The sequence below is a fragment of the Panthera tigris genome, chromosome D4 (genome assembly GCF_018350195.1).
Source record: "Panthera tigris isolate Pti1 chromosome D4, P.tigris_Pti1_mat1.1, whole genome shotgun sequence".
NCBI lineage: Eukaryota > Metazoa > Chordata > Mammalia > Carnivora > Felidae > Panthera > Panthera tigris.
This window is the reverse complement of record NC_056672.1, coordinates 45,069,514-45,088,480: the sequence shown is the minus strand read 5'-3', so window position 1 is coordinate 45,088,480 and position 18,967 is coordinate 45,069,514. Positions and strand designations below refer to the sequence as shown.

Genomic DNA, 18,967 nt, shown 5'->3' with positions numbered 1-18,967 from the left:
CTCCAACCACATCTGAAGGCGGGTGCGGGGACACAGCAGAAAGCGTGAGCCCACACCCCAGCCTGAACTACTCATGTTTTATGAGATTATACGTAGTCTCGGGGTTCTCTGGAGTCAGCCGTGAATAAATCTCTTTAAAAATGCACTCTCTTGCTCTTTCCCTTACTCAAGAGAAACTTAGGGAAACAGTTTAAAGTGAGTCGTGCTCTTACACGCCGGTCGTGTCACACGCAAAAGAGACTTCCTTGACCATTTTTAACAAAAACACATTTTAGGAGGCTACTCTAATTCAATGTATAGCCACCCAGGTAGGTTATTGATCCTCGGCTGAAAAATACAATTAGCATTTCTAAAGTATGAAAAGTATGTCTAATTTGCTACACTTTGAGAAGTCTCTGAAGGAAATCCAATCGACAAAATTAACCGCAAATCATGAACTTGCAACCTCATCATGCGGCGGATGGTAAAGCAGGGCGCTCAACCACCGTGGCCAAGTTGCAATGGATGTGAAATTTACTTTTGCTTTAACTACGTATACCCGTGCAATGACAGGTGTCTGATGGGACTGTTGACATGAGCAGGTTCTATGATCTGGGGATGACTAAGAGTTTCTAGGTGGAAGAGGTAGTAAGTATAATGAAACGTTACGCTTGTGCCTAAAAAGAGACCACGTTAGAGAAACAGACACAAGTAGGGGACGGGGGAGGACACTGGGGTGAGGGCAGGGACGGGAGCACATTACAGGACTAAATATAAATCGGGTTGTCAGGGTAGACCTCGCTGAGAAGGTGAAGCCTGAATGAAGACCTGAATGCAATGAAGATACAAACACCCAGATAAGGCGGCGCCTACTCAGTGGGCTCAGCATTTGACTCAATTTTGGCTTGAGTCACGATCCCAGGGTCATGGGATCGAGCCTCGTGTCAGACTCTGTGCTAAGCATGGACCCTGCTTATGACTCTCTCACTCTCTCTCTCTCTCATGCTCTTTCTCTCTCTAAAAAAAAAAAAAAAAAAAAAAAAGGAAAAACCCAGGTAAGGGCTGATGGGAATGTAAAACAGTTCAGTTATTATGGAACACAGGTCATTCCTCCAAAAAGTCAAACATAGAATTACCCTTTGACCCAGCAATTCCAATCCTACGTATATACCCAAAAGAATCGAAACCATGTATTCAAACAAACACTGCACATGAATGTGGATGACAGCACTTTCACAATTAGCCAAAAGGTGGAAAGAACCCACACGTTCAATGAATGAATAAATGAATGAATGAATGAAACATATCTACAATGGACTATTCAGCCATAAAAAGGAATGGCATACAGATGCACGCTAGAATGTAGATGAACTGTGAAAACATTTACGTGAAAGAGAAAGAAGCCAGACACAAAGGTCGCATACTATATGATTCTATTTATATGATACATCCAGAGTAGGTAATCCATACAGACAGAAAGCAAATTAGTGGTTGTCAGGGGAGGGGAAGAGAGAGGGGAAGGGAAGAAGGGAGGGAGAAATGGGAAGTGAGAGTTTGATGCACACAGGGTCTCACTGGAGGGGGATGAAAATGTTCTGGAACTAGCTAGAGGTGATGGTTTGCACACTGTGACTACACTAAATACCACTGCGTTAAGCTTTGAAGGTGTTAGTTTTACATTATGTGAATTTTGCCTCGATTGAAAACACACAAACACACAAGGTAAGGCAAAAGTCCTACAGCAAGCCCATGGCTAACCTGTCTGAGGAACACATAGAAGGCCAGTGTAACCAACCAACCAACCAACCAACCATCACAGACAGAGTGAGAGAGAGAGAAGGTTGGCAAATTAACAGGGCACTCAGGGAATGCAGGGAAGTGACTTCGAGGTCACGTTCCAGGACTTGTGTTAGTATTCTTAGGAAAGGGGGAGCCATTACAAGGTTTTGGGAAGAATGACATGACATAGTGAATAGTGTAGAAGATCATGGTGACTGCTACGTTGAGAACAGACTGTAGGGGGCAAAGGTCAGAGCAGAGACACGTCCTCGCAGGCTACTGCAACCATCCGGGTACGAGAGAACCATGGCTCAGAGGTGCGTCCGCAACCTGCAGGATACTAGTTTTCGAATATTTACCCATATAATTCTTCCACTCACCCCAAATGTTCAGTAAAATGCCAAGACATAAAACAGAAAATAGGTAAAACTTGTCTCAGTGAAGTGAGGAGGAAGGCTGGGGGCTTGGTGTTCAGCCCTCTTGCTCATTAGATGCGACTGGTAAAGGTCCCTGAGATGCCTGAAAACACAGCTTTAACTAGAAGGACATAAAATAGATCAGTGGTTGTCAGGAGAAGGTGGGGAGGAAAGGGACTGACTACCAAGGAGCATGGGGGAATTTTTAGGGTGACAGAACTGCCCTTCTTTTGACTGTGGTACCGGTTCCATGAACGTGTGCACTTGTAAAAATCCATACAACTGTGTACTAAGAGACGAGAAATCTACCGTATGTATATTATGCCTCAACACACACGCAAGATTAAAAGTACATAGTTTGAAAGTCGCTACTTTCAGATTGTAGTACTTCTCAAACCCTCTCCTCCCACCATCTATGACACTCTGTACACTTGCCATCAGCATTGCAAATCCACTCTTCCTTTTACCGTTCGTGTTTCTATCAATACCACCCGCCAATATCCCAGTCACCCAGTCACCCAGGTTGGGAACTTCTGACTTATCCCGGACTTCCTTCTTGCCCCCAACTCAACCGTCAACTCCACCACTGAAATGTCTGTTCTATTTTCCCATACTTTCTGCTTCACTGCCTTTTTCCTAATTCCTGCCCAGAGTACTGAGGCCCCTAACTGATCTCCCAACAGCCGAAAATCTTTCTTCCTTCTAATACATCCTAAACGGTGCTGCTACTCTTACATTAACTCGGAACTTCTTTTCCCAAACCTTTGATGGTTCATTAAAGAATACGGTCCCAACTCTTCTGTACTAGGTTCAAAGCCTTTTAGAATCAAAAGCCCACCATTTACTTTAAGAAATAATTTGTTCTCATGTAAGAACTCTGCTGGCCAAGATCCCCAACCAATTTCCCCAGATGATTTCCTGGTCTTCTCTTTCATTTAACCTGCATCCTGGCTGAATTGGGTTACAAACCAATTCCCAAGTCAGTCGTCTACTCTACAGGACTACTTCTAGGGCCTGGGATGCCCTGTCCTTCTCTCATCTCTACTCCCTGAAATAATTTCTTCCATCTCTATGCTTCCAGGATGCTACCAACCTCTCCTATAACATTCGACCGATTCCGTTAGATTATTTGTGTATGCATCTTACCCTCAAACAATGCTAAGGGCAGAGATCACATCCTGTTCCTCTCGGAATCCCTCCCACGGACCCATAAGAGTGTCTTGTGTTCAAGTAAGTACCTGCTGAGTTTAATCAGATTTAATGCACAGTATTGGCTTTAAGACAAAATTCTGTCATGAGAAAACTATATGACCATAAACAAGTCATCACAGAAAATCATGAAGTTCAACTTTCAATCCCTCTGGAAACAGTGTTAGAACACTTTTTTTTTTAGCAGACACAGCTAAATTCAAACACAAGTTGTTGAGGACACAGTTCTAAAAGCATGTCCAAAATGTTCTGGCCAGGAAAGGTTTAATTCCAGCTGAAAACACAGTGAGTGACAAAGCAAAATTTTAAAGCGGGTTTTAGGAGCAGAGAGAGAGGGAGACAGAGAATCCCAAGCAGGCTCCACACTGTCAGCTCAGGGCAAAGCCCAATGTGGGACTCGAACTCATGAAGCATGAGGCCATGACCCGAGCCGAAACCAAGAGGCAGATGCTTAACCAACTGAATCCACCCAGGCGCCCCAAGAAAACATCCATTTTAACAGACTTTCATTAAATACTATAAATCAAGGAAGACAGATGCTGGTGAGGTTGTCAGATGGCCAAAGTAGAAGGAAATAAGGTAGGGTAACATGTACAAATTTACCGATAAACTAGGTGCTTACTATTGATTTTAAAACCTTAATTTCACAAAGTAAGGCCTTTCCATGTTCCCCAGATGTATATATATTATTATCAAAAGAATAAAAGTATTTAACTTCAGTTGCTACAAAGACACGCCAACACTGAGCCACTACATTTAGTCTGTGATGTGCCCACACTCCTCCCACATTGCCAGAAGAAAAACCATTTGTACTTAGTGTTCGAGACCCCAAAAGCCACTCAATGTCCCATTGTTTATATATGAGATATAATAGCCTTCAATTTTCTGTCAATAGTAATCTTGTTTGCACAAAAATAATTTTGTTATTCCCGTCTCCTGACAAATGGTGACTGGAGGACAAGAAGGGAGGGCTTATAGAGGACACATTTTTAAAGTAAAATGACACTCGTTTCTTTGTGGGTGCTTTCTGGACATTTCAAAGTCTGACTCCCCCCTTCCCTCCTTCGTCCTCTCTCTCTTCCACAGCCTATCTCTCTCTCCCCGCTCCCCCCCCCATCAGTATAACATTAGCTTGAAAGCTGACAATTCAGTCACATCTCAAGCAACCATTTACTTACTCTGTTATTTAATAGGAGGGGGGAAAACCCAGTTACCATAACAACTCACATCACATGGCAATTATGGAGTCTCTAAAATACAGCAAACCATACTTTTCACAGTGTTTTCTAAGGGGAATGTGTAATAAGCACAGATACCACTTCTCCCAATGATTATTCTGAATTTCTATCTAATTGTTTCATATTGCATGAATGTTACTGCTACTCCATATTCTTCATACGAAATATGTTTTTAAGTAAGAAGGAAGTGAAAGAAAAAGGCAAATATATTACTTGTAGTTCAAACGATGGGGTATAGCCCACCTATTTCTGGGCATCTGGGGGGGGGGATCCATAGAAGGCAGAAGAAAAGCAAGATTAATTTCTAGAGGAAAAAGAATCAAATGATGATCAATGAGAAAGGAAGAGAGGAAGGAAGGAAGGAAGGAAGGAAGGAAGGAAGGAAGGAAGGAAGGGAGGGAGGGAGGGAGGAAGGGAGGAAGGAGAGAAAGGGCGAGAAAGAGGGAGAGGGAGAGAGAGAACGAAAGATTGATTTCATTCAGAGTAGTGCTACCAAGAAGTCCAGATAAGGTTTCTCTGAAATAAAAACGAAAAAAGAGCTCATTACCTAATGCAGAGGCAGAAATATGGTCGGGTGGCAGCAGCAAGATTGGGAGAATTTGCCTGTGTCCAAAGATGGAGGAAATAATGAAGCAAGACTGCCATTCTCATCCAGGGACAAACCACCATCATCCAATTTAGGTGAGAGTGTCATGTCAGAGTTAGAAATGCCAAAGGATGACAAGGCAGGCAGCAAGTTTCAGGGAAGGAAACTGTCATTCACCTTCAGCTTCCTCATCAACGGGAACCAAGTTCGTCTCAGGATGAGAACGTGTAGTTTAAATCAGAACAGAAGTGGGGCGCTGGATGGCTCAGTCGGTTAAGTGCCCAACTTCGGCTCAGGTCATGATCTCGCGGTCTGTGAGTTCGAGCCCCGCATCGGGCTCTGTGCTGACAGCTCAGAGCCTGGAGCCTGTTTCAGATTCTGTGTGTCTCTCTCTCTGACCCTCCCCCATTCATGTTCTGTCTCTCTCTGTCTCAAAAATAAATAAACGTTAAAAAAAAAATGTAAATCAGAGCAGAAGAGGACAGTCACTTGAGCTTGGAGAAGCCCTACGAGGTCTGGAATGACCCCTGGTTATCCCCTGTTCAAAGGAGCGGAGAGAGAGGACCACTTCAGGTTTAGAAAGCCCTAAACAGGACGATGATGACACAGAACTCCTCCCGGATATCAGGTCAAACTCAAATCAGACTCACGTATCTGCGAGTCTTCCAAAAGTATCATGGGAGAGTTTCACTGTAAGAAGAGTCAATTAAAAAAAAATTTTTTTTTAAGTTTTCAAAAAGAAGACAATACAATAATCTCCAAAAGAATTCATCACAGGTTAAATTAGTAGTTCATAGCTAGTTTTCCACAAAATGAAAAGTTCCTTGGTTTACTAAACCTAGTTTTCGGGAAATATTGACAATTACGAGAAGCAAAATACACGTCAGAACATGAAGAGCAGAGCAATTTGGGACATGTGGGACATTCAAAACAAAGTTCCTCCACCTGTTCATACACATCCACCCACCCACAGTTACAGGCATTAAGAAGGCCATAGCATATCCTACAAGTATACGTCATCTGTGGGAGGAAGACAAGGCTACCTCTATCTACTCATATAAATGAAAAGTGACATAAAACAGTGCATAAGAGCTATTCAAATTATAATAATGTCATTTCTGGAAGCCCTCAATAACCGTTAGATTCACCATCATGTTAATTACAACATTCTGGAAAAAGGAAACCATCATACCACGCGCACATACGAAGTCTAAGGCGCATCCATGTTTCAAAAGGATTAAAATCATCAAGTCAACAAATGTCTACTATGTGCCAGGAATACTGGGCACGCTCGAACTACAGGCGACCAAAACCAACTTCCTGATTTTATAAACTTTACACCTCACAGAAGGGGACAGACCCCAAGCTTCAGGATTAGTGGGAATGGATGGATAGATTGAGTGAAGAGCCTCATATATCAAATAAATCGAATTCACAGTTAGAAACATTCCTAAAGACAACTCCAAACAGTTTCCAAATTTTCACTGGAAAATTCTATCAAGTATTTAAGGAAAAATTATTTCTTAGGACAGCATTACACAGTAACACATCAGGCAGAGATAATACAAGGAAACTACAGAACAAGATCCCTCATGAGCACAGATGCAAAATTCCTTAACAAAATGTAATTAATAAATCAAATTCAGCAATATGTAAATAGGATAATACACTATGATTACATGGAGTTTTTCCTAGGAATGAAGATTTGGTTCACTTAGACAAATCAAAATAATTTGTCATATCAACAAGTTCAAAAACTATACAGTCCTATGAGCAGATATAGAAACAACGCATGTGACAAAATTCAACATCCATTTGTGACAAAAACTCTCAGCAATTTAGGAATAAAAAGAAACTTTGTCAATCTGATAAAGGATAGCTACAAAATCTTTATACTAAAATAAGGTAAATATAACATATTCAATGTTAAGACACTGAATGTTTTCCCACAAAACTGTGTATGAGATAAGAATGTATGCCCTTACCACTCCAGTTCAACACTGCTGGAGGGCCCCAGGCAAAAAGACCAGAAAAAGAAATGAAAGGCATACCGATAAGAAAAAAAAAAAAAAATTAAGACCATCTCTACACACAATGTTACCATGAAAAACAAAAAGCTACAAAAAAGTAACAAGAATATATAAGTAGGTTTAGTAAAGTCATAGAAAAGTATCCATTATATGTTTATATACTAGCAAGGAGTGGTTGGAAATTAAGACCAATAAAAAAAACACTTTGAGGCACTAGCATCAAAATACTTAGGGACACACAACACTCATTAAATTTAACAAAATACGCACAAGATTTGTAGTAAAACACTGACCTAAAATAATCTAAAGATATACCCTGTACATGAGTTCAAAGACTCCATATTAGTAAGATGTCAATTCTCTCCCAAATTTATCTACACAGATTCAATACCTCTCTAACCAAAATTACAGCTGACGCTTTTTTTGTTTTTTGTGGTTTCTCAAAGCTGATTTAAAATTTACATGGAAAGGCAAAAGGCTTAAGACAGTCAAATTTCAAAACAACAAAATTGGAGGACTCATATTGCTTGATTTCAAGACTTCTTATACAGCAACACTAATTAAGCCGTATGGTTCTGATTTAAAGCACACACATGTAGATCAATGGAACAAAATTGAGTGCAGAAATAGACCCACACATATGGACAAATGATTTTCCACAAAGGTGCCTTGGTGAAGAAAGAATGGTACATTCAAAAAATACAACCCATACCTTGTGAAAAGTTAAGTTACACAGATCGTAGGCTGAAATGCAACCTGTAAGGCTTCTGTAAGTAAACACAGGAGATCATCAAGTGACTAATGGATAAACTATATATAGTATGTCCCTACAATGGAATATTATTAGGTCATAAAAAGAAATAAAGTACTGATACGTGTGACCGCAAGTACAAATTTTGAAAACATTATGCTAAGTGAAAGAAGTCAGACAAAAAAGACCACATATTGCCCGATTCCATTTACATGAAATGTTCAAAATAGGCAGATCTATCAAGACAGAAAGTGTATGAGTGGTTGCTAGAGGCTAGGGAGAGAGGAAAATGGAGAGTGGCTGCTGATAGGTACAGAATTTCTTTTCGGTATGATGAAAAAACAGAAAATCTTTGAGGCTTTGGGTTGGAGAGAAAGCAAGAACATAAATAGAAAAACTTGATAAACTGGAATTCTTTAAAGCTAACAATTTGCTCTTCAAAAGACACTGCCAAGGAAATAAAAAGACAAGTATACAGATTCAGTATAAAATTTTTTTTTTTTTTGCAAAACACATTTCTAAGAAAGAATTTATGCCAGAATATATAAGGAACTCTCATTTGAAAACAATAACCTGTTTTTTTTTAAAAAAAAAGGTAAAATAACACAATACTTCATGGAAGATATGAATGGCAAAAAATGCATGAAAACATGCTCAACATCAATAGTCATTAAGGAAGCACAAAACCACAAAGAGAAACCACTATCCATGTATGAGAACGGCTAGCTTTTAAGAAACTGGTCATACTGCGCATGGGCAAAGAGGCAGGGCACCCGGGACTCCCTTCCATTGCTGGCGGGGACTCAAAATGGGACAGTCACCAGGAAAAGTTTGCTAGTTTCTTATATTCACTTACCAGATGGCTCAGCAAGCCCAAGCCTACGTCTTTATTTACTCAAAAAGACATGAAAACAGATGTCCACACGTACACCTTACGAGAACTGCTTATAGCAGCTTCAGTCATAATTGCCAAAAGCTGGAAACAACCCAAGGGTCCATCAACGGCTGAATAAACCAACTGAAACTCTCATGACAGACTTTTTTTTTTTTTTTTAAATAAAAAGACCCAGAAGCAGTGATGAGAAACCCAAGGCAAGTCTGAAGGAACTTGAGCTGTAATAATACCAAAAGGACTGCAACAAAGCAAATACTAGAGTCATCTTGGGAAGATCCAAAGGTATTTTTTAAATGTTCTCTGCTTAACCTGGGACTAGGGAGGGTAGTTCAAGGACCACCCTGAGTCACACTGCTGGGATCAGTTTCCAGGCTCCTCTACTTACTAGTTCTGTGATGTCGAGCACAATAGCTGTACCAACCTCACAGTGTCAATGTAGAGATTAAAGGAATTTAGATATAGGGGTGTCTGGGTGGCTCAGTCACTTAAGCGTCTGACTTTGACTCAGGTCATGATTTCACGGTTTGTGAGTTCGAGCCCCACATCAAGCTCTGTGCTGACAGGTTGGAGCCTGGAGCCTGCTTCCCATTCTGTATCTCCCTCTCTCTCTGCCCCTCCCCTGCTCACACTCTGTCTCTCTCTCAAAAAAGAATAAACATTTAAAAAAAAAAAGGAATTTATATTTATATATATAAATTGCCACACACACACACACACACACACACACACACACACACACACACGGCAATTTTTAAAACGCCTGAGCTGGTTATTAGCTATTATTATTCCAATTATTATTCTGATTAACCAGATCTTAAAACTCTTATTTGTTGTTGCCTAGTTTGAGAAAATGGGTGATTCATTCTCTATCTCTGCCTTTTTTTTTTTAATGAATTACAATAGGATGAATTCAAACAAAAATCCCACCACGGGTTTGACAAAATTCTATCCAATATATCTTCCAGCTGACTTGTAAAAAAAGATTTCTCGGGGCTCCTGGGTGGCTCAGTCAGTTAAGTGTCCAACTCTCGATTCTGGCTCATGTCATGATCTCACAGCTTGTGAGTTTGAGCCCCGCACTGGGCTTTACACTGACAGTGTGGATCCTGCTTGAGATTCTCTCTGCCTCTCTCTCTCTCTCTGCCCCTTCCCTGCTTGAGCACACATGCACGCGCTCTCTCTCTCTCTCAAAATAAATAAACGAATAAATAAATAAATAATATGAAAATGAATAAAATAAAATATTTTCTCATCTCTTTGAAATTTTCTAGGCATCTACAAGACAAGCAACAAGCATTTTAATCCAAATATTTTCTCTGTTCATATCCAAGCCACACCCCATAAATTCTGATGCCATTTGCTGAATTTACTAGATTGCCTTCTGCTATTCCCTGTGTTAACAATTTTTATTGTTTCTGTTCTGATGGTGACTTTTAAAGTCAGCTTTCCATTAATACTTAACACTGTGGTTATCCTTCAATCTCCTAGGTGCACAGCGTAAAAATACAAAAAGGCACCAAACTCTACCTTCTCCATAGGCAAGTAATAAGATATCAGGGAAAACAAATCTAGAAATCACCTACGTTCTCTCTTTCATGAAATTAAACCTCTTTTCTTCCCGGATCTTCATTCCCTCCTCAGTTAAGACACTGAATTAGACTAAAAAGGCTTTGAACCAAGTATTTACATAATTTCAACTCTAATTGAATATATGAAAGAACACGGTTGCATAGGATAAATATAGGTCTCTAAAAACTGGCTATGCTAACTGGTAGGATGCAGAATATAATCCGACGAAACTCTGTGATGCCAAGATATATAAATTATGCACCAAAATGAGATTTAGTACAAACATCCAGTAGGAGCTCTAATTAATTTGACATCAAACTATTACATACTTCACAATTTTTATCTTCATTTATAACTGACTGATGTTAACCTATCATGTCTTAATTATATAAAATAAGCCTCCTTGCTATATTTTGCTATTCATTTATATATTTTAATTTATACACACCCGAACAAGTAACTGTCATAAGACGTGCAAAGATAACACTAAAGTACACACTGCCCATGTGCTCTCTAGCCTCCCTCTTCCCTCTGGTGTTGTTATGATCTGCAATGATCAGACTTTATATAAATCGTCTCATGGCATCACATAACTTTATTTTAAAAGGGTAGCCTAGGGGCGCCTGGTTGGCTCGGTCTGTTAAACGTCCAACTCTTGATTTCAGCTCAGGCCACGATCTCACGGTTTGTGAGACTGAGCCCTGCATCAGGTTCCGTGCTGACAGCGTGAAGCCTGCTTGGGATGCTCTCTCTCTGTCTCTCTGCCCCTCTCTGGCTCACACTCTTTCCCTCTCTCTTGAAATAAATAAACTTTAAAATTAAATTTAATTTAATTAAAAAATAAAAGGGTAGCCTAAAAAAAATAGAATAAACACTAAAACCAAAGGGTTTTTCTCCCCCCTTAAACACTTTTATTTACTGTTCATTCCCAAAATTCACACCATACATAAACACTGGTGCCCTACATACTTGCAAAGGATTCAAATTAAGAAATAGGCAAGATTATTTCTTTAAATAATAAACTTATTATAGCATTTATTCTGAACAATAAGAGTTTAACAACAATGAAATAAACCAAATTTGTACGTACCACTCCCTAACAACAAGGCTGGGCAATGGGAGAAGCGTGCTAGTTTCTTTCAGAAACACATCCAAATATTTTAGTAGTGAATCGGGTCAACTATTGTGATTGCCTTAAAAATTTTTTTTTAATGTTTTATTATTTATTTTTGAGGGGGAGAGAGAGAGAGAGAGAGAGCATGAATGGAGGAGGAGCAGAGAGAGAGAGAGGGAGACACAGAATCCAAAGCAGGCTCCAGGCTCCGAGCTGTCAGCACAGAGCCCCAAGTGGGGCTAGAACCCACAAGCCGTGAGATCATGACCTGAACCTAAGTCTGACGCTTAACCGACTGAGTCACCCAGTCGGTTGCCTTTAAAAGCAACTTACGTTAATCGTGATAAAGAGAAAAATTATTTCCAAACACACATTAAATTACAGGTAAGGCAAGGCACCTACCTCATGCACAAGAGCAAGCGAGGTCTGCTTGAAACTTCGCCCTCTACTGGCCATCAGTCGATTCAATGGTTTGCCATCTTTACTCTGGTACGTTGAAATATCGTAACAAAATAACATACCACCTGAAAAAAAAAAAACTTATAAAAACACTTCTTATGGGAAAAATTCATTAATCATATTCTCAATAATCCGTATTCACTCAACCTGGATAGAGGTATTTAGAAATGAAAAGAATTTACTAAGCAAATTATGATTTTTGACTATTGGTGTCTAAGGAAAGAAAAAACAGAAGACATACAAGACCTCAGCTGTTACTCTATTCAAACTATCACTTATTTACAAGCCTTATTCATTTGTAAATAAGTGAAGAAATTTACAATTCGCACCTTATTTTAATCTCTAGAAGTAACCATTCACGAAGTTTAAGTTTTTAAGAATAAATTCCAATGAGGGGCACCTGGGTGGCTCAGTCGGTTAAGCGTTAAGCGTCCGACTTCGGCTCAGGTCATGATCTCACAGTTTGTGAGTTCGAGCCCCGTGTCGGGCTCTGTGCTGACAGCTCAGAGCCTGGAGCCTGCTTCACATTCTGTGTCTCCCTCTCTCTCTGCCCCTTCCTTGCTCATGCTGTGTCTCTGTCTCAAAAATAAATAAACATTAAATTAAAAAAAAAAAAAAGAATAAATTCCAATGAATGAGAAATGCTTGCACCAATACCAATCTTCGGGACCTTCTGATAACAGGGGTCCCTTTCGTTTACACCCACAAGTGGACAAGTTTTCTTTCATCCCTACACTCACCGTGTATTCACCCTCCCCTTCTCCCTCCTTCCTCCTCCTCTAACCCTTGCTATCCTCCCCACTTGGGTTAACTAAGTTCTTGAATTGAACTCCCAGTTCTGGCTGGCCCCCAGTGTCAACTGAAAAGCAAAGACAGGCAGCCAAATGCTAGACTATGAGTGAGAGTAGTCTTGGAAGCTCTCTGGGGGTAACTGAGCCAATGAGAAGACACACTCAAGAACTAAGATAATTTAAAACACAAAGATCATTGCATTTTTAAACCTTTCTTATTGAAGTATAATATACAACACAGGAAAAGTGCACATTGAGCATACAGCTCAATGAATTCCCACAAACAACATATGATCAGCATCCAGATGAAGAAACAAAACATTATCAAAATCCCAGAAGCCTTGGGGCGCCTGGGTGGTTCAGTCGGTTAAGCGTCCGACTTCGGCTCAGGTCGTGATCTCGCGGTCCGTGAGTTCGAGCCGTACATCGGGCTCTGTGCTGACAGCTCGGAACCTGGAGCCTGCTTCAGATTCTGTGTCTCCCTCTCTCTCTGACCCTCCCCCCACTCATGTTCTGTCTCTGTCTCAAAAATAAATAAACGTTAAAAAAAAATTTTTTTTAAATCCCAGAAGCCTTTCTCATGTCTCCTGCTGGTCACATCCACCCCCACCCCAACGGTTACAACCTTCTAATGACCATTTTGCCTACTTTGGTACTTTATGTAAATGGAATCAGACTGTACATATGCTTTTATATCTGGCTTCCTTCACTCAAATAATCATTGCGAGAATCAGCCCCAATAGTGGCAGTTGCAGAACACTCATTCTTGTTGTGGAGTAATATTCCCTCATGTGAATGTAACACAACTGATTTATCCATTTTACTGCCAGTAGGCAAGGAGATAGCTTCCAGGTTGAGGGCTACTCAAAGAATGCTCCTGTGGACCTTAGAGCATGTCTTTGGTGATTTCATCTCGGTTTATCCCTGAGACTGAAATAACTAGGTAAAACAGGATCTGAACTGGCTCAGAACCAGTTTTCCAAAGTGGTTGCACTAACTTACGAATATTCCCAGCAGCTGTTCTGGTTGTTCCACATATTAACCGATACTTTTTATTTTCCATCTCTTTTCACCTTAGCCATCCTGCTAATGGTATCTTATTGTGGTATGAATTTGGATTTTTCTGATAAGGAAGTTAACTATCTACTCGTATGTTCACTGGACACCTGAATTTCTTCTTTTGGAAGATGTGTTCAATTCTTTCTCCCATTTTCCCCCCCATTCATTAATTGAGTGACTTTCTTGTTGATTTGCAAAAGATTCTCGATATCATCTAAATTGAGTCCTTCACAAGTATGTATCATAAATACCTTCTTTGCATTCCGTGGCCAGCTTTTTCACACTCTTAAAGGTAGATTTTGGTTAACACATGATCTTGATTTTAATATAATTCATTACTATTTTTATAACTTGAGACTTTAATTATAGGACCATTTGTTGAAAAGATCATCCCTTTTCTTCATAGCAATGCGGTGCCCCTTTGTAATAAATCTGGTGACCTTGACACGTGGGTTTGTTTCTGGATGCTCTATATTCTTCATTGGTAAATCTGTCTATCCTTGCAACAATGCTGCACTCTCAATTTTTTTTAATTTTATTTAAAAAATTTTGTTTTAATGTTTACATATTTTTGAGAAAGAGACCGAGTGTGAGCGGGGGAGAGGCAGAGAGAGACAGGGAGACACAGAATCTGAAGCAGGCTCCAGGCTCCGAGCTGTCAGCACGGAGCCCAACACGGGGCTCAAACTCACAGACTGTGAGATCACGACCTGAGCCGAAGTCAGATACTCTACTGACTGAGCCACCAGGCACCCCACTCTCTCAACTATTGTGGCTTTATAAGAGGCCTTGATATCTGGTATTATATATCCTCCTACTTTCTTGCTATTCTTCAAGATTACTTTGGCTATTTTTGGTCTTCTGCATTTCCACACAAATTTTAGAATCAGCTTGTCAATTTCCAAGATCTTATGTGGGATATTGCTTGGGACTGGATTGAATCTATTAATTTGAAGAGAACTCACATTTTTACAACTTGGTGTCTTCTAGTCCATAAACATTGTGTATCACTTCATTTACTAGGATTTCTTTAAGTTTTCTCCATAATATTTCGTAGCTTCCAGTGCAAAGGTTTTACACACTCTGCTAAATTTATCCTAGGTAATTAATATATTTCAGTGCTATTATAAATGGTACAGTTTTAAAATTTTACTTGTTATGGTATATGAAAATATATAATTGATTTGTATGTTGACCTTTGTATGTAATGCAGTAACCCTGCTGAATTCATTTATGAATCCTCTTTTTTTCAAGTTTTTATTTAATTTATTCTGAGAAAGAAAGAGCATAAGCAGGGGAAGGGCAGAAGGGCGGGGGGGAGAGGGAGAGGGAGAGGGAGAGGGAGAGGGAGAGGGAGAGAAGAGAGAATCTGAAGCAGGCTCCACACTGTCAGCACAGAGCCTGACACGAGGTTTGAGCTCATGAACTACAGACCTGAGCTGAAACCAAGGGTCAGACACTCAACCGACTGAGCCACCCAGGCCCCCCATTTATTAATCCTAATTAGCCGGTAGATTATTTTGGATTTGCTATGTACTACACAGTCTACTACACATTATCTGCAAATAATGACTATTTAATTAAATAATCACAAATGCCTATTTTTATTTTTTTTAAACGAAGCTTTATGCCCCCCATGGGACTTAAACTCACAACCCTGAGATCAAGAGTTACATGCTCTACTGAGTCAGCCAGGCACCCCGCTAATGACTATTTTAATGTCTAATTTGTCATCTGCAAATAATTACTGTATTATTTCTTCCTTTCTAATGCTTATGACTTTTATTTCTTTTTCTTGGCTTATTACATTAGCTACAGTCTTTATTAAAATACTAAATAATAGGGGCGTCTGGGTGGCTCAGTCAATTAAGTGTCCAACTTTGACTCAGGTCGTGATCTCACGGTTCTTGGGTTCGAGCCCCGCATTGGGGTCTGTGTTGAAAGCTTGGAGCCTGAAGCCTGCTGTGGATTTTGTGTCTCCCTCTCTCTGCCTCTTGCCTGCTCACACTCCATCTCTCTGTCTCTCTCTCTCAAAAGTAAATAAACATTTAAAAATTAAAAAAAAAATACTAAGTAATAGTGCTTATTTAAAAAATTTTTTAATCTTTATTTTTGAGAGAGAGAGAGAGAGAGAGCATGAGTGGGGAAGGGGCAGAGAGAGAGGGAGACACAGAATCCAAAGCAGGCTCCAGGCTCTGAGCTGTCAGCACAGAGCCTGACATGGGGCTCGAACTCATAGGACTGCGAGATCATGACCTGAGCCAAAGTTGGACGCTGAACCAACTGAGCCACCAGGCACCCCTAAATAATAGTGCTTATAACAAACATCCCTATCTTTTTCCCAATCTCAAGGAGTACAAGTTTCAATCTTTCAGTATTAAGTACAAAAACAACATTGTAGCTGTTCTTTATTAGAAGTTTAAAAATTTCCCTTCCAGAGGCGCCTGGGCGCCTCAGTTGGTTAAGTGTCTCTGGGGTTTAGTCTCACACTTGGTGAGTTCGAGCTCTGTCTCGAGCTCTGCACTGACAGCGTGGAACCTACTTGGGATTCTCTGTCTCGGTCTCTCTCTGCTCCTCCCCCCCCTTTTGCTTTCTCTCTCTTTCAAAATACATAAACATTTTTTAAAATGTTCCCTTCCATTCATAGTTTAACGAGAGTCTTTTTTGTATCATGAATGGGAATAAAGCTTTTCAAAGGTGTTTTCTACATCTATTGAGATCATCTGAGGATTGTTCTGCCTTTTTCTAATGTACTGGATTATACTGATTTTCAAACATTGAATTAACCCCACTCAATTGTTATATATTACCCTCTACGTATTGAATTCAGTTTTCTAACATATTTTGGGGTGTTTTTGCAAATATGTTCAGTGGGAGAGGTTGGTGTACAGGTTTATAATATTCCCTTCTGGCACTTGGTATTAAGATTATGCTGACTGCATCAACAGTGTTCCCTTCTTCCATTCTGTTAGAATTTATGAAAGATGATTATTACTTCCTCCTTGATTTTTGTGTAAGAACTAACCAAGGAAGCCATCTGCACTTAGAGTTTTCTTTGTAGGAAAGTTTTTACGGATTTAATTTCTTTAATACATATTGAACGATTCAGATAGTCTATTTCTCCTTCTGTTTTCCAAAATTTTATATTTTGATGAATTTTACATCCTGTCCCAACTGTGAAACTTATTGGCTAAAAGTTCTTTATACTATTCTTTTATGATCTTTTTGAACGCTGTAGGGTCTGAAGAGGCGTCTCCTTTGTTGTTCCTGATTAGAGGTAATCCATATTTCTCTATTTTCTTGTGTAGACTTACAATGGCTTTATCAATTTTATTAAAGTTTTCAAAGATTCGATTTTTGGCAGTGATTTTCATTATATGTTTTTTATTGTTTTTATTCTTATCTTTATTATTCCTTTCCTTAAGCTTAATTTAGGTTATTCTTGAAATGGAAGCTTAAATCATGATTGTCTTCCTGTCTTATTTTTTTTAACATATGCACTAAAGAAACAAATTTCCATGTCATGCTGCTTTAGCTACATCCCACAGGTCATGTGGCTCATCCCACAGGTCAATAAGCCATGTGGCTTGTTTTCATTATGATTCAGTTAAAAATATTTTCTGATTTCCATTTTTATTTTCTCTTTGATCCATGGATTATTTATAAGTATACTGTTCAATTTTGAGGCTACTGGAGACATTCTAGCTATCTTTTTCTTTATTTTTAGCTCAATTCCACCAACATCAGAAGACAGGCTCTAAATAACTTCAATGTTTTGAAATTTCTTGCAGTTTATGTCTGTCATATATATGGTCACTTTGGTAAGTTTCCCAAGTACCGTTAAGCAACATAAGAATTCTATCACTGTAAGTTACAATGCTTTTCATGTCAATTAAGTAAAGTTTGTTCATAGTCTTATTCAGATATTTTGTAAATTTACTGATTTTTTTTGTCTGCTCTTTCATCAAGCTATTTAAAATAGGTTTTAAAGTGTCCTACTTCTATTGTAGGCTTGTCCTCTTCTAAAATTTAAATTCCAGTTAGCTAACATACAGTGTAATATTACTTTCAAGTATACGATGTAGTGATTCAACACTTAGATACAACACCCGGTGTTCATCACAACAAGTGCCCTCCTTAATTCCCATCACCCATATAACCCATTCCCCCACCCACTTCCCTTCTGGTAGGTGTGCCTATTTGAACTTTTAGCTTTGCTAATTTCTTTCATATATTTTGAAATTATGTCATTTTGTGCACCCCGATTAGAACTGTGAGATTTTCTTAACGGAGTGACCTCTTTATCTCCATGAACTGTCCCCTTCATTTCAAAGTTTCTTCCGTTTTCGTGCGTCCAGGACTTTTTCATCATATACTGGACAGTATACAAAGGAACCACAGGAAAATCTAAACGATATTTTTTAATCAGAGAGGAGCTGTCCTCCCCTGTCAGACAGATACAGTGAAGGACTGATCATGAAATTGCATAGAGATTGAACTGGATTAGGCTTGATTATAGCTTTGGTAACTCTCGGTCTACCTGAGAGTCCCTGTTCCTAGGGAGCACCTCCCCCAAGATTTTCATCTGACACCCTACTCAGTCTCCTCAATACGGAAAGCTTATGAGAGATTCAGATGTGTCACAGGTTTTTGGCTCACCTCTTTCATTCCCATCCCATCAAGCTTCAAAATTTGACAAATATCGTGACGGAGAAATAGACTATGTGCCGAAGGCCTGCAAGTCTCCAGTTTTGCCATGCAGGCACCGCGTGAATGACAAGATCTCTGTTGGTTTCTCTGCCTCCTGCACCAGCCTCTTGTCAAGGTCAAGCCTGAATTTCAGCCTCCAGCTGAGGCAAAACAAGTTAAGTGCACCCAGGTGAAAAGAGCTGTAGATCATCATTATCAATTCACTGCTTGTGTGCTTTGTTTTCTGTCCCGTTCTCCCTGCTCTTCTTTGTTTCGTAAGGCTGGAGATTGCATTTTGCCTCTTAGAAGCGCCAGCCTTAACTTTCAGCGCAAACTCAAAATTCAGCCAGATAGCTTATTAGATGGCTTATTTAGCTTATCAGCTTATGAGCCAGAGTCTTCG

General features: G+C 39.6%; 1 protein-coding gene across 4 annotated transcripts in view; it reads right to left on the bottom strand.

Moving 5' to 3' along the window:
* FOCAD (focadhesin) overlaps positions 1-18,967 on the bottom strand; it is a 319,129-nt gene that overhangs the window by 87,223 nt on the left and 212,939 nt on the right. For all 4 annotated transcript variants that reach the window (XM_042965277.1, XM_042965278.1, XM_042965279.1 and 1 more), the window contains one exon: positions 11,969-12,090. In XM_042965277.1, the coding sequence (XP_042821211.1) occupies positions 11,969-12,090 (122 nt within the window). The remainder of the gene's footprint in view (positions 1-11,968; positions 12,091-18,967) is intronic.